At 37.7% G+C, this 17,186-nt stretch overlaps 1 protein-coding gene across 1 annotated transcript in view; it reads right to left on the reverse strand.

The window, feature by feature from the left end:
* LOC124804710 (von Willebrand factor A domain-containing protein 8) overlaps nucleotides 1–17,186 on the reverse strand; it is a 256,617-nt gene that overhangs the window by 37,713 nt on the left and 201,718 nt on the right. Inside the window, exons 26-28 of the mRNA XM_047264969.1 lie at nucleotides 8,849–9,033; nucleotides 7,325–7,524; nucleotides 1,800–1,955 (exon numbers count right to left, since the gene is read on the reverse strand). Of these exons, the coding sequence (XP_047120925.1) occupies nucleotides 1,800–1,955; nucleotides 7,325–7,524; nucleotides 8,849–9,033 (541 nt within the window). The remainder of the gene's footprint in view (nucleotides 1–1,799; nucleotides 1,956–7,324; nucleotides 7,525–8,848; nucleotides 9,034–17,186) is intronic.

Here is a 17,186-nt window from a genome sequence, read left to right on the forward strand (position 1 = left end):
GGGACATGTCTTGCATCTAGGTCTGTCATGTGGATATGACCCATGAGGCAAAGTGTTAGGAGTAAGGGTTGTGTAGGGATGGATGAGAATATTGTACAGGTTTCATTGGCAGTGGAATACCTCTGTGGGAGGAGAGGGGAGGATATTGGGTAGAACATTCCTCATTCAAGGTTAAACGAGAGGTAGTTGAAACCCTGGCAGAGAATGTGATTCAGTTGTTCTAGTTCAGCAGTATTGAGTCACAAGGGGAATGTTCCCCTATGCTGGATGGTGGGACTTCGAGAGGTGGTGGGTGACTCAAGAGATAAAGCACAGGAGATCTGTTTCTGTACAATGTTGGGGGGGGGGGGGGGGAGGGGTAATTATGGTCTGGGAAGTCCTTAGTGAGACCCTTGGCATATTTCAAGATGGACTGCTCGTCACTACAGATGTGGCAGCCACTGATGGCTAGGCTGTGTGGAAGGAACTTCTTGTTATGGAATGGGTGACAGTTGACAAAGTGGAGATATTGCTGGTGGCTTGTAGGTTTGAAACGGATGGAGGTACTGATATATGTACCCTTAGGAGTAGGTCAACATCTAGGAATGTGGCTTGATGGGTTGAGTTGGACCAGGTGAAGTGATTGGCAGATAAGGTGTTGAGGTTCTGGAGGAATGTGGATAGGTTGTCCTTACCCTCGATTCAGATCAGAAAGATGGCATAGATGAATCTGAACCAGGTGAGGGGTTTGTGGTTCTGGGTGTGTATCCACGGGACATGTGGCCTGTAACTGAAAAAATGTCATGACAATCTCTCAATTGGCAAAAGATTGTGGAATAGTCCTCCATTCGGATGGAAAAGTTTTATTCCTGGATTACTCTATGCTCTGAATGAGGTTGATCTTGACTGAAGAATTGCATTTTGTGAGTGGTATCAAGCAAGATGTGCACAGGAGAAAAAATTCCCGTATACGGTTGCTTGGAGTGATGAGGTCACTTTTAAGTCGAATGGTTCAATTAATCATCACAGTTGTAAATACTGGGTAGCTGAGAATCCTCACAAGGCAGGGGAACATCCTGTGAACCTACCAGGAGTTACAAGTGTGGTGTGGTTTACCAACATTTGGTTTGATTGGACCTTTCTTTTCTGAGCATACAGTGACTGGTTGAAAATTACCTGTACTTACTACATGAATACACCAGTGTCATGCATCACACAGATGTTTTGGGATGGAAAATGGTATTTCCAGCAGTATGGAGCAACCCCCCCCCCCCCCCCCCCCCCCCCCCGACTAGCGGCTAGCATCATGACACAAGGGGTTACCTTGACAAACACCTATCGGACAGAAGGATAGGATAATGAAGTATATTCGATAAGGAGGCAGTAGAGTTCCCTCCATGGTCACCAGCTTTGACCCATATGTACTTTTTCCTATGGGGACATATGAAGCACAATGTTTACAGCACAAGACCAGCTATAATCAATGAGCTGACAGTAGCCACTGAAGACAAATATACCAATTGCAACTGTCAGGAAAGTGTTAGACTCCATCAGTCAGTGTTATCAGCTGTGTCTGGACCACAATGGCCAATAATTTGAACACTTTCTATAAATATGTGGTTTTTACATTTTTTCATACCATTTTGATTTTTTTTATCTCAATAAATATTAATTTTACAGCCACAAAAAGAGTGTACACATTTTTTTGGACATGCTGTATATAGAAAATACTATCAATAATTAAATTTTCTCTTCCTTTCAGTACAAATCTGAAACCTTAATAAACTATTTCTTTGATGTGATTCTTATCTGGAACATACCTGTGGGGCTATTGCCTCTGAGAATTGTCCATAGAGTTTTGCATCATAATCACTCATCTGAATCTCTTTTAGCCGCTGTTTGAATGCCTTCTGGGCCATTTCTCTGGCAGCCTTCTTTACTTCTTCTGGTACTGCATCTTTCTCTTCTTGGCTAACCTAACAGAACAAAATTATAGTTCTTAGTCTATTATCATTAGTACTACTATTCAGGTTCAAAAATTAATTATTCTTCAATAAATACAAATTACCGCTAAACAAAGTAAGTTGTATGAAATTGGAACTGATAATTTGTGGGGATTTAAACATTAACTTCTTGCTAAAAGTAGAAACAGAGAAGCACTTTTAAACCTTGCAATATTGACCATTTAAATTTTGAAGTAAATGCTTTTGCCACTGCAATAGCCACTTTTACAACTGACTAAGCTAAATTTCTAGTTAATATTAGTACATGTAAAACATCATTAAAGTCTTTTTAACACATCGGTATACTAAGCCACAATTTTCAAATTGTGTCTCCATTCAAAAGAGTTCAACTCCTTCCCCACTCCTCCACACAATAACATGGTTTCAAAGTTGTTACTAAAGGAGAACCTTCTTGGATGAGGAATGAGTCATGGTATATATTAACAAATGAGAGGCAAATCATAGAAACTTTATCTGAACACTGCATTAAGAAACTGAATCTGAACAGTGCATTAACAATAAACTATCAATAGTTTGCTTAATGTTTTTCATGTTTATGCTACCTGAATTAAATCGAATAAATCAGAGAGAAAGTTGCTACACTGAGAAAAGCTGCCACTTCCTCAGTTATGTTACATAGTTGCTGTTTATCTCCTATTGGTAACTTAGTATTTCCTTGATTACACTGGTATTTTCAAAGAATATAGTTACCTACATTTGTAAATAAGAGTTCGATTTATAACACATCACTACTTATCATGCAGCTTTACAATCAATACTGCTACTTGAATATAGAGATTATGACAATATGACAATATGCTCAAATATGGTTAATTAGGTGTGCTTTTAATTTGCTTTTGAATCAGTTGGTTTCCAAGTTTCTTGCTTTACATTAGGTGGGAATCTGTTGAACAGTTTTGCAGAGCACGTAACTGCACTCTCAATAAGGAGGTAACATCCAGTCCTGCCGAGAACTGAATTTCATTGAAAAAACACTAAGGAGTAAATGTAATGGGAACTTAAATCAAGTGTTTCAGGATCCTCGAAAATGTCTCTGCAAGGTGTGTACTTACCTAATTCACTCAATATTCTTATTGCTTGCTTCCAATGAATTAATACTTTATTTACACTTTAGGTGTACTACCTGAGAAGATAATCCCGCAACAGCAGGGAGTTAGAATATATTAAATAACAGAACACACTTGTCTTTAGGGCAACACAATGAGAGTTAAGCTAAGGGGCCAAGCATTCCAGGCTGCAGTAGGGCGAGCTTTCTCTGGTGATATATTCCTATCTTCTTCTCCTTTCCCCTCTTTTCCTCATCTCATACCACTCAAGTTACAGGGCCATAGCAATGTAGGTTTGAGTGTACATTCACGTGGAAGAATGAGAACAGAAGTTTATTAGCTCTGATATTAGGTTCCAGTTCTAGTGTATGAGCCTATCCACTGCACAATGTCTCCATTATATGATGGACATTTATCTCTATTCATTCTGCTGATTTTACTTAAAAACAGTATTAATCCCTAATCATCCCTATTTTTTATTTAGTTATAGGAATCATATACACTGCCTGACAAAAAAAGTGAAGCACCCAGAACTCAAGGATGTCTGTCACTTTGTACACATATCACTACTGGTAGACGTGTAAATGATTTACAGTTGCAATTCTCTATGACAGGTAGAACACTCACAAGAGTGCATTAGTGCTGTTCATGTTTAATGTTGTTGCAACTTCTGGTAGAGGAACACAAACAGCATCAGATGTTGAGTGTAAAGGATACGGAGATGATGCATACTTGGACGAGGCACGTACGTATTACATGTCAGAGTCATATCCAGATGTATCAGAGGTCCCATATCACTCCAACTACACATGAGTCACACCATTACAGAGCCTCCATCAGTTTCAACAGTCCCTTGCTGACATGCAGGGTTCACGGATTCATGAGGTTGTCACCATACTCGTACACGTCCGTCTGCTTGATACAATTTGAAACTAGACTCATCCGATTGGATAACATGTCCCCAGTCATCAACAGTCCAATGTCGGTGTTGACAGGCCCAGGCAAGACGTAAAGCTTTGTGTTGTGCAGTCATTAAGGGTACAAAAGTGAGCCTTCAGCTCTGAAAGCCCATATCAATGATGTTTCACTGAATGGTTCATACGCTGACACCTATTGATTGTTCAGCATTGAAATCTGCAGCAATTTGTGGAAAGGTTGCACTTCTGTCGTAACAAATGATTCTTTTCAGTCGTCATTGGTCCTGTTCTTGTAGGATCTTTTTCTGACCGTGGCAATGTCAGAGATTTGAGTTTTTACCGGATTCCTGATATTCATGGTACACTCATGAAATGGTTGTAAGGGAAAATCTCCACTTTATTGCTATCTCGGAGATGCTCTGTCCCATCGCTCATGCACAGACTATAACGCCACTTAAACCTTGATAACCTGCCACTGTAGCAGCAGTAACTGGTCTAAGAAACTGCCGCAGAAACTTGTCGCCTTATACAGGTGTTGCTGACAGCAGCACTGTATTCTGCCTGTTTACGTATCTCTGTATTTTAATATGCATGCTTATACCACTTTCTTTGTTTCGGTACAAATAAGGAAAAGGAGTGGCCTCAGCACTGATCACTGAGGCATCCCCTATTTAACCATGCCCCACTCAGACCCCACATTGCAGCCATTCTCAACAATGTGGATAATGACCTTTTGCTGTCTGTTGTTTAAGTAAGAAGTGAATCAATTGTGAGCTACTCCCTGTATTCCATAATGGTCCAACTTCTAGTGCAATATTTTGTGATAAACACAATAAAATGCCTTAGTTAAATCAAAAAAGGTGCCTCATATTCAAAACCTTTAGTTTAACCCATCCAGTAACTCACAGAAAAAAATAGCATTTTTGGTTTTTAAACAACTTCTAAAACCAAACTATACATTTGACAGCAAATTATGTGAAATAAAATGATCAATTATCCTTACATACACAGTCTTTTCAATTACTTTAGCAAACACTGATGGCATAGAAAGAGGTCTAAAGCTGTCTAAATTATCTCCTTCTCCCCTTTTATAAAGCAGCTTTACTACCAAGTACTTTAATCGTTCAGGAAACTGACCATTCTTAAAGGAAAAATTACAAATATGGCTAAAAACAGGGCTAACATGTGCAACACAGTACTTCAATATTTTGCTAGGTACTCCATCATATCCATGAGATTTCATTATTGATTCAATCTCCCTCTTCTCATTATCACAGAGGAGTATTGCAGACATCAGTCTCAGAAGGGCACTTTCCAGAGAGTTATGATTCTCTGTAAAAGCTAAGTTTTTATTTAATTCACCAACAATGCTCAGAAAGTGAATGTTAAATACTGTACATACATCTGACTTGATCAGTAACAGAAATATTTTTATTATGAACTGACTTTGTATCACTGACTCTGTGCTGCTGACCAGACAGGTCCTTTATGACTGACTATATAGTTTTAATTTTATCCTGTGAATTAGCTATTCTATTTGTGTACCACATAACAATACTGTTTGTAATGGGCTACTGTAGCTCGATTGTGACTACTTTTAACATTTTGATGTAATTCCCACTTTGTTCTATACGATATCCTTATCCCATTAGACAACCACCCAGGCTGTCTTTTACTGCTAGTACCCTAGAATGCTCTAATGGAAAGTAACTTTCAAAGACCATGAGAAATGCATTAAGGAAAGCATTATATTTGTCACCTATGTTATCAGCACTACAAACATTCCACCACCTTGTTCCTTAACGAGATTTAAAAAGCTCTCTATTGCCTTTTGGATTAGCTTTCCTACATAGTTTGTAATTATATTTACAAAAGCCTTACAAAAGGCTTTTAGCATTGAAATTTGTGCTTCATGGTCTGAAAGGCCATTCACTGTTTTACTAACAGAAAGGCCATCTAGTAATGAAGAATGAATAACAATATTGTCTATGGCAGTGCCACTGTTCCCCTGCACCCTGGTTGGAAGAAACACGATCTGAATCAGATCATATGAATTTAGGAGATCTTCCAACATCCTTTTTCTTGCACAGTCACATACAAAATTAATACTGAAGTCACCTCATATAAATAATTTTTGGTACTTCCTTTAAAGCGGACAAAGAACCCTCTCTAGCTGTAGCTTGGGCAGAAATGCTCTGAAGTCAAAGTTAGGGGACCTATAAACAACAACAATTAGAAGTTTAGTACCACTAAATTCAACTCACCCTGCACAGCATTCAAATACCTATTCAGTGTTGTGCTGTGATATGCCTATGGAGTCAAATGGAATACGTCTAACCCCCACCCCCATACATGGCCACTCCCCCACTCTGCAAAGAACTCCTTGAAAAACAGCCACTTAATCTGTATCCCAGTAAAGGAAGCCTCCGAATTGTCAAATTATTTAACTGATGCTCCGATATGCCAACAATGTCAAAGTCAACATCTATAGGCAGTTCACAAACTTTATCTCTAATATTTCTTTTATTTTGATGAAATATGCTAATTCCTCCACTGCTTGGATTCCTGACCTCCTTTGAAGGTAATTCCTTTGTTTCCTTTGTTAGAGGGACTTCATTTAAGCAGGGATACCTATCAGCTGACTTCAGTCTAAAAAAAGGTGCAGCTGTAACACCAACTACTACAGGAATTTTCCCATGAGTGTTCCCACGATGCACTACACTGTCACCTATAAGCTTTGCCAGCCTCCCCTTCCCATACCTATTGAGGTGCAGGCCATGTCTAATGAAAGCCGATCTACTGATAGACCCTACTGGCATCACTGCAACGTGAGCCATGCCCTCTGTCATCAGCACTTTCTCCAGTCCCATGTTAACAAGACTAACAGCAGCATTAAGATGAGGCTGATCATGATGCTGAAACAGTTGTTAAGATACTCCCATGGCTAGCAAGATCTTCAAATCTGTAATGAATAGAATATGTGTGGGGTCAGCTCAGATTCAAACTGTGTCCCAGCACAAGTATCCAGGATACCGATGACAATTACAACAGCTGTGGGCCAGCTTCCCTCAGGAAAAGAGACAATGGGTTTCTAACACACTTCCCAACAGAAGCAATGCACATATCCCGGCCAGAGGGGGTGTAATGTCATACTGATAAGTGGGCCCATACTGCCACATTCTCTGTCAATTTGTCTCCATTTTGGAATCACTGCAATAGCGTAATGTACCCTCTCAAACTGTGAAGTTCATTAGATTTTCTCCTCCCCTTACGTGTGCTTCACTTCTTTTGTCAGGTAGAGTTCATTGTGCTCTCTTATAGATCCAGTCTTACACAGAGAGTTCCGCTACTGACTTACCTGATGCACATTATGGCCAGCATCTAGCCGATAGGGTCCTCCTTTACCACCCAGGCCAGCTGTATCACGCCCACCAGTGCCTCCAGCCCAAGTGTTACCACCCACATGAGGAGCCCCAGTTTCATCAACTTTGCCATGCTTTGGTGCAGTGACATCCTTATTACTAGGTCGGTCTAGTGTCATCTGTAGGTGTTCCCTACCTGTTGAAAAAGGCTTTATAATGTTTTAAGCCAACTCACAAAAACAAATTACACAACATTGTATTTAGAATGATGTAAGGCTTACAATAACATGAGGTGAGTTGTGTATTGTAACGAACTCTTTATCAGTTAAGTTATGCATGTTCTTAGGCAATGTTCTTGACTAACAGATTTAAGCTGACTTGACACTCCAACAATCATAATCATGATGCTGGAAAACTCTCATGTATTAAAGCATTAGGAATGATGATGTGGGTTACACTCTTTAATGTTTGAAGTGTTTTGGTGAGTCTCCTGTACATTAAGTCAATGGCTTGAAATTGTATGTTACGAGACAAGTAACTTCTATTCTATTCTATGTAAGATGTTTCATTACCTTTAATTAATGTCCTAGCTTCCTGTCTAAGAAATAGAGACAATGGACAGACTAGGAGGAGGAGGAGAAGGAGGGGGAGGAGGAGGTGGTGGTGGCGGTGGTGGTGGTTGTGGTTAGTGTCTAACAGCCTGTCGACAAAGACGTCATTAGAGATGGGAGCACACACTCAGTTGAGAGAAGGATGGGGAAATAAATCAGCCATGCCCTTTGTCAGCGGGAACATCCCAGAATTTGCCTGCAGCTGTTAAGGGGAATCAAGGAAAACTTAAGTCAGGATGGCTGGATGCAGGTTTGAACTGTCATCCTCCCAAATGTGAGTCCAGTGTGTAGCCCCTGTGCCACATCACTCAGTATGGACACATTAAGCACAGTCAATGAAAACAAGACTCCATGTCATGTACGCACTACCATAATATCTGTGCAGCTCCATGGAGCTAGTCACCACAGTTTTTCAATCTGCACCAAACCACTACAAATACACTGTTAATAGAGGAAGAGGATCTTGAGTTAAGTTCACTGTATTGTTAAAGCTGAATGAGAAAAGCAATTTTTTGCATGTAAAAGGATGCAAGCACAGGAACTTGTACTCTATAAAGTTTAAATACATGTGGTCTTCCATCTTTTCTTCTTTTTCCTTTTTCTCAAAACAATTATATAAAAGAGTTGGGCCAAGTTCTCTGCTTTGGGAGTAAGATGATAAATCAACCACCTAAAATTGTACTAAGCAAAAAGATAAAAGAGATTTTATTAAGTTGAATGTTTCTATTTTGGATTTTTATATATATATATTTTTTATTTTTAAGACCTCAATCTGCATGATTGTTAAAAATTAGAGCAAACTTATGTCAACATTTTCTTAGTACTACTGCACATATAAAATACTTTAGAGAAAAACATACAATAAAAATTTTTAACAGTGTTCAACCAAACTGAAGGTTATCCACTTACCTGGTCCTATCATCTCTTTCCATGCTGCTGAAGATTTTGCCAGGCTAACTAGTGATGTTTCCCAAAGGCGAATACAGCCTCCTGCATCAAGTGTAGCAACTCCACTTTCACTGGTTGCAGCAATATATACTGGCAATTCATTGGATGCATACAGCCATGCCATCAAAGGAGAGACTGTTACTGCCCTATAAAAAAAAATGCAGGAGCCAGGGAAAGTTACTTCATCTTCATGTCTTTTGTTATGTAACAGACCGAGATTCACCAAGTGAAGGGCATAATATGTCTCTTTAATAAACACTGCAATACACTGTAACTTTCTTGGGTGAACATATATTCGTGACTATGTCTTAATTTTTGGCTTAAACTAATCACTTTATAATGGAAGATAACTGACCTACAGAAGAAATATGTTAACAGAATTATTAATTAAATGATTAAAGTGTGATTCTAAGTCCTTTCTTATTTAATCTGAAATTCATTGCACCTTGCTTTATATAGCTGGTTTTCTGTTTCTGCTACTCAATTTTCTTATTTTCGAAGCAGGAGATATCTCTAAATTTCAACATGCAAAGTCAAAATTACTAATAGCTTCCTCAACGGGAATATAAATGTCATTAACAAGGTTACATGATTCTGTTCTGGATTCACAATAAATATTTTTGAGTAACAATTTGGGCACAGGGAATTTCCAGGACTCACTTAAGTTTCACTCAGGAAGCTGTTTTGCTCGCACTTAACAAGGATGAATGTTGAAGTTTTGTTCCCCTCAAGCCTTTAAAAACTGGCTTTTTATGAACTGTTGAGTGGATCAGAGCATATATATATATATATATATATATATATATATTTTTTCCAAAAATGTGATCGTACTCCAGAATACATTTTCTTCTTGTCATATTCACAAACGGATGATACAGAAGGACAGTGGCTCCTTCTTCAGACAGAAGATTTGAAGGGGAAGGAAGAGAGGTGAAGGAAAAGGTGTGCAGAGGTTTAGGGAAAGGGGTACAGTTAAGAAAAGTCACCCAGAACCCTGGGTCGGGGGAGAGCAATCAGTCTTTACTTCTCATCCCGTCCAGTAAGTCTCCCCCAACCCAGGGTTCTGGGTGGCTTTTCTGTACTGTACCCCTTTCCCTAAACCTCTCCAGCCCTTTTCCTTCACCCCTCTTCCTTCCCATTCAACTCTTCTGCCAGAAGAAGGAGCTACTGTCTCTGAAAGCTTGTAATAGTGAAATCCTTTTGTGTGTGTGTTCCCCCACCACTGCTTGGTGAGTAGACTTTTTATCTATCCATTTAATTATTATTATCAATAATTGATTATTTTAGAAGAACTTAATCATAATTTAAACGAAGTTTGTGTATCTTCACCAAAATCATTAACACTGGAGCATCATTACTTGTATAACGTTATAAAGATTTGAGAATGTAGTCAACATTACAGTAGGTAACTGGAATGCCAATTTGTTTTAAATGAAAACTTACATATTTTTACATTAATTGTTGAATGATTTATTTAATGAAATTTATGACAGAAAAACTTTTAGCTTTGAAAAACAATTTATTTAAAATCTTTTGCTCATCCTGCTGAATATGTTGTCACATTTAAATTAATTTTAACAAAATTCTTACATAATAAATTATGAAAAATTGGAATTGTAACAAGATTAAAATAATTAGGCAGTGTTACGTGTCACGAATCTGTATAAGAGCCAGTGTTAGGCCAATGTGGGGAGTAGTCAAGTGCAGCAATTGTGATAAGCATACAAGTTGCTGGAAGTCAAAATTGTTAATAAAAGAGATAAATATGTGACCTGAATGTGAACATTTATTTCAAAAGTATGTACACAAATGAGAGAAGAATAATCCTGGACTATTTCTGCAAAAGGGAATGAAGAATTATCACCATCAACAATTGCCAGCAATATTGAGGATTTCAAGCTAAGTACACAAGAAACTGTGTCACATTTTAGGTTTCAATCTCTCAATCTCTCTCTCTCTCTCTCTCTCTCTCTCTCTCTCTCTCTCTCTCTCTCTGCATCATCTGGGTCATTTTTGCACAATTGAAGGTGCGTAATCTTCGTACAATAAATATTAGGGTGTACTACTTCAGGTCAGTTTGCGGCCATCTTCAAATATACCAAAGGGAAGGAAAGGAAGAAGATCATTAGAGAAAGAGCATGAACTCTGATGGGAACATGATGAGAATGGAAATTGGCCCTGGAATTTTCATAAGACTCATCATCGGAAATGGCCTAACTTGTATAGAAAACCCTGGGAAACCTAAATCTGGACGGCCAAAGAACACTCTGAACCCTCATCCTCCTGAATGCTAGTCCAGTGTCTTGGGCACTGTTTTTGGTACACCAAACATGTTTCTGATGCCTGTATGTCAATGACTCTCAAAACAAAACATTATGTAACAATATTTGAAAAGGATAATTGCAACTGACCATATAGCAAAGATGCTGAATCGCAGTTAGGCACAACAAAAAGACTGACACAAAATAACCTTTCGATCAACATGGACTTCGTCAAAAAAACATTTCATAATACTGTTGCATTCCATACTGTATTTTCCAATGTTTAATGAAATACTGTGCATTGATAAGAATACAGAATTTATAATCATCTTCTGCAAAGAGGTATCTTTACTCACTAGTTAATCTCATACGTTTTAGAGCTCATTGTTACACGCTCACATCCCCTATTGTTGAATTGAATGACTAAATCTTCTCATAAATGTTACAGTTCTAATTTCCCTGCTCCTCTGAAAATTGTTGTTACATGTTAACTCCTTGTGTGGTTATATGAATGTTTGGCACAAAATATTTGCAGTTGTAAAATGAGTAATTATTATCGAGCATTTTACATTAGTCTGCATACAGTACAGACTTGAGGCACATATGAATTGAATGAGTTGAGGCATTCTATGTCATTCTTTTATAATATGTCTAAAGGTTTTAGTTTTATAGTAAGTTTGGAAATAAAGTGAATGTATACACGTGTTTAAGTACCTTGCATGAGCTACTCATTGTTTATGCTAGTAGCTTAAAATCTAATAAACAATCTACAGCTTGTCATCTGTAAATAACTATTTTTATTTTATTTTTCTGCTTATTGTTCATTTCTGACTGAAAACTGCTATAAATCAGGTTATTTAGCATGTTATTTACAGCTAATGATGTTGGGGTATTTTTCCCCCTTGTCTGTGTTGAGGTAACACTTATTTCTTTTGCTGTTATTGTTACACGTGCATTTTGTCAGATCTGTTCACCAAGCACTGTGGCTGCGCCGTGTTCATTTGTTTTGTTACATGTTTTTTAGGATTTGAAGTGGTGTTGATGTTTAGCTTTGTGTGTGTGTGTGTGTGTGTGTGTGTGTGTGTGTGTGTGTGTGTATGTGTGTTTTACCAGATTATGTGTTGCCTGTTTTTGTATTTAATTGTTTTTTTTTATGTACTGTCATTGCATCATACCCATTCCTTTATGCAACTTGTTTTGTTTTGCTCAGTTCTTCTGTGTAGTCATGTTTACTTATACATGTTTTGTTCAGTCTGTGTAGTAAGCATATGAAACTGGTATGGGGTGATTAGGTTGTTTATGAATGACCATGCTCACGATTGTTGGTTTCCTTTAAATTGTGAACTCATGTTTGCTGTTTCTCTGTGTATGGAGAGGTCTACGAAATTGAGTTTTTCAACTGTTTATGTTTCAATGGTGAACTGTATTTGTGGGTGAGTAGTGTTTATGTCCTTGTGAAATTCTTTTATATAAGACTGTGATTCGTCTATTACACAAAGTATATTGTCTAAATATCTATACCAATATTTTATCTTGTACTGCTTTGGTTTATTTGGTTTTTGAAGATTTCATTTTCTGTGGGATTGATGAAAATGTCAGCTAGAAGGCACAGCCTGGGGATCCAATACACAGTCTGTCTAGTTGAGAGTAAAACTCGTTATTGAATATGAAGTAGTTTTATCCTGTGATGAATTTGGTTATGGCTGATATTTCTTGTATGTTTTTTGCAGGGATGTTTCCTTGTACTCTTAACTTTCTTTCCATGAAGTTGGTGGTTTTTTTCTGTTGAAATGTGTGTGTACACGTAAAATGAAATTAATATTTCTGTGTTTGGTACGTTTTCGTTTCTTATTTTTTTTATTAAGTCACTTGGCTTCTTTACGTTTCTGTTTTTAATCTTTTTGTATATTGTTTGTAGCATTGTGTGTGTCTGCTTGGCTAAGTAGTCTATCGGTGCATTGGTAAAGCTTATCAGTGGACTTACTGGATATTTGATTTGTGAATTTTAGGCAATGATTTTAGAGGGATGGACCTCAAAGTCCTTCTGTATCATTTTTTTAACATGCATATCTATGAAACTTGTTTCTAAGTTTTTCAGAATTTTCTGTATAACAAATTATTTAGGACTAAAGGAGACAACTCACCAAAAGGCAGAAGTGCTGCGTCATCGACAGATACATACACAAAAGGTACAGAGCTTTACTTTGCTAGCTTTTGAATTGGAATTGCTTTCTGAAGTTGTAGGAGAAACAAGCATGTTTCTTTAGTATCGGTTTGTTGAATCATGTGATGTTGCTTTGGATGAATTTTAATGTTTTGTCAACGTTGAACTGCTCTTATCAGATTTTGTGATAATGGCATTCTCCTACATTAATTTTTTGTGTACCTTTCTGCAGATTTTATCTTCAGTTGTTGTTATCTTTTCTTTTAAAGTAGTTTTGTTCTCTTGGATTATGTGTTTTATTTCTGTGGTGATTAGTTCTCTTGTTAAGTTGCATTGAATTCAGATGTGTTCAGTCTCTCTTGTTTCTTTTTGATGTATTCAGTTTCTGCCACGATACTCTCTATTGTTCTGTGGGACACCACTGTTTATGTTATGTTTGGGACCCTTTCCAAGCAGGGTGCATTCCTGTTGAGATAAATTTATGTCTGTTAGATTAATCACCCTTTTGTGAAAGGTTTGTTTGTTATATTGATGTTGTGACGATGGGCATTTGTGTGACTTACCATTTTTGTGCGTTTATTTTGTTGGATTATCGGTTTTCTTTCCATTATGGTTCTGCATATGTTTTAACCCTGTGCATTAACTTATCAAAGAATCATCTATACTTTATATCATATGCTAATTCTACATGCAATCTGTATAGTACAACATTCAAGGCTTGTTTTTTGAAGTAAAGATACCAGATTTCTTGCTTCACCCACATGATTTTGGCTTTATGTTTTGTTCACTGTGCTGCACATGTCATGTTGTTTACAGTTATGATTGCACAGCTGGGTATTATTTTATATGCCAAACAAACTTTGTTGAATTTTACATTAAGTATTATTTTTTGAAGTTTAAGGGTTGGCACAAGAAAAATACATGACTTGGTGTACAAATAATCATCTTGTGAATGTTGCACATCAAATATGCATGTCACATCTAAAACAAATACACAACAAAACAAATGAACACCGCACAACTATAACAACAGGTAATGGTGGCAGAAACTCTGTGCTTGGTGAACAAATCTTATAAAATGCACATGCAATGAAAATGATGAAAGTAATAAGTGCGACACCTCAATACAAACAAGGGGGAAAAACACCCACAAAAACAGCGAAACTGTAAGTAACACACTAGGAAAACCGATTTATGGCAATTCTCAGTTGGAAATGAACAATAAAGAAAGAGAGAAAAAATATTTTGTGCCCAAAGTTCATATAACTTATACAAGAGGTTGACGCATAACAACAATTTTGCAGAAAGAAAATAAACAAATAAACCAGTAGTGACCCACGTAAGATTCCATCCCACGATCTGGGCAAGCAGCTGTACAGCGCACCACAGAAATCGTAAGACACAAGCACTGGCAGAGGCCCCCACTTTCAGTCGCACGCACAGCCTCTCTGTGGTGACAGTATATCAGCCAGCTGAGGGCTTATAGAGTTGGGCCTGGCAGGCCTAATTCTCAGTCCTATGTTTACTCTTAGCCGATGTGCCTTGAAGTAGTATGCCAGCCACTCTGTGGCAAGCGCTTTGCTGTACCTATATTCTTGAAGTAATAAAGTGTTGTGATCATTATTATCTGTGTGTCTTGTAGACAGAACACACTGGCAAGAAGGATACAATTGGGTTTTCATGTGTTTCACTGCGCAATGGCTTTTCACATTGGGTTTTTCTTATTATGATGTGAAAGCTCTGCTTCAAACTTTGATGCAACAGCAGACTGAACTTCTTACGGTCATGTGACAAGCTGTGCCAGCATTGCTCTCTCTACCTTTTCCTCCAGCTGTGTTTTCTCCTACATTCCTGCTGTTTGAGGTGGTGGAAAATTCGGATGTATACGAATATGTGACGGATGTGGGGGTATGTTGTGCACTGGTTTTATTATGGATTTCTCCCGCCTTTTACCACATGTTGTGGCAGTTGGCCCCATTACAGGAACCTTCTTCATTGTCTTTTCACAATTTATGCTCACTGTTGTCTGCCTACTGTTGCTGCTGCACAGATGTTGTGGTCACTAGGTTTGAAGCCTACCAACGCCAGAAACAGCCCCATCAGTCTTATTGTGTCTGGGCTGTGATTCACCATGGCCTTAGTCTCAAGTGCCATTTTGTCACACCCACATCAAAAGAATGTAATGCAGATGACATGGTTCACAGTGCTATAAGGAATTCTGGCAATGGGCCTTCCAATTAGAAAACCCTTCCCTCGATGAGGTGGTGCCTACTGTCCAATGGTGTGAGGTCTAACACACACGACAAGGAAAAAAATTCTCGGTATTTTTACGGATCTCCCGATTAAAAATACGTTTTCTCCAGGTTGAAAATACACTTTTTCCGTCCTAAAAGTGACACTATACTTTCCCTCGGAACTGTTAAACTTATCCTTTGAATGGGTATGGTTTTATACATCAGCATAGAATTTCCTGGCACTTTAGAAAACGAAACTCAGGGGGAAGAAACACGTTTTGGAAAGATCTTTGATGTGCAGCAACAGGTAAGCTGCATATTTTCATATTACGAAATTATAAATTCAGATTCCACCAACAGGAAAAGTTAATGGTTTACATTAATATATATAGTGTTGCTACAAGAAAATCAAAGCTTTCACATATAATATTTGTATTGAAGATTAATAAGCTACAAGAGAAGTTAAGCTTTCACATATAATGTTGATCTGTTTAGCGCATGTTACACATTAAGATACATCACACAAATACGCCAGTAAAATTTTTAATACCGACATAAATCTCTGATCTTCTTGGCTCGAAATTCTTCTACATGGCTTGTCATCAAAGAGTTGATTTTTAAGAGAGAGCAAACGCTCTGTGATTTAAGAAATTCATTGTACATTCTTAAAAATAGTTCATCTTGTGTAAAAGGAAATTTACTTTGAAAATCACGCTTTTTGAACAACAATTCGCAATATTTTCCTGGGACCTGTTAGAAATAGATTCATTTCAGCAGTTGCTAGAGAGCGTCACATAAGAGGCAACACCACACTTTCGCAGCTACGGTGACGTAGGAAGAGCATATGTTCATATATGTAAAACATTAAAAGATCTTACATAATGTAATAAAAGAAACAAGACATCAGAGGATACTCCAAGAGTGTTGGAATTTCGTGAACCATACTAAAATGCACAGTTTACTTTAAAATGCACATTCGTACGTCCAGATTCCCAATGACATAGGCCTCGACCTGATGTGAAGCTTTTCAGTGTGGTTTTCAGGACATAAATTTTCTTGGAGTAGCAGTACTGTATTATCTCATGTTTGGTTCTTTATTATGGCATAATGCCGTATGTGCTAGAAGATGGAAATGTGCACCTGAAATGCAGCAAACAGTTGAAACTAGCCAACAGAGTGGAATTAAACACTTCGTTTCAAATAAATTGACTGCCTCAGCAGGAAAGCTTAATAAAAACCAAATTTCTTTAGCAAACCGACAAAAATAGGTTTATTGTTCTGCAAGGCGATTAATGCTTGATGGTCAGAAAGGTGAAAATAAAATAAAATCTGAAACTAGTAACATATTTTAGCCTTCCGTAATTATGTGAATGTATTATAATTCACTTGATAGCTCCCGGACACACAAATCCGTCTTGTTTTCATTTGATGTGACCGCAGTAAACGAAGAGGAAACAGAAAAATCACTAAATGTAAACACGGGCCACGTGGACACTACTACCCCCCTGCCCCACTATAACTCAGATAGATCTGAAAAAAAAAGACTTCTCAAGAATAAGTTGATTTTGTAGCACACATCTTCCTGAAGAGTCTGATACATAAAACATATATTCGAGTAAATGTAAGACACGTTATTTGGT

This window comes from Schistocerca piceifrons, chromosome 7 (assembly GCF_021461385.2).
Source record: "Schistocerca piceifrons isolate TAMUIC-IGC-003096 chromosome 7, iqSchPice1.1, whole genome shotgun sequence".
Classification (NCBI taxonomy): Eukaryota; Metazoa; Arthropoda; class Insecta; order Orthoptera; family Acrididae; genus Schistocerca; species Schistocerca piceifrons.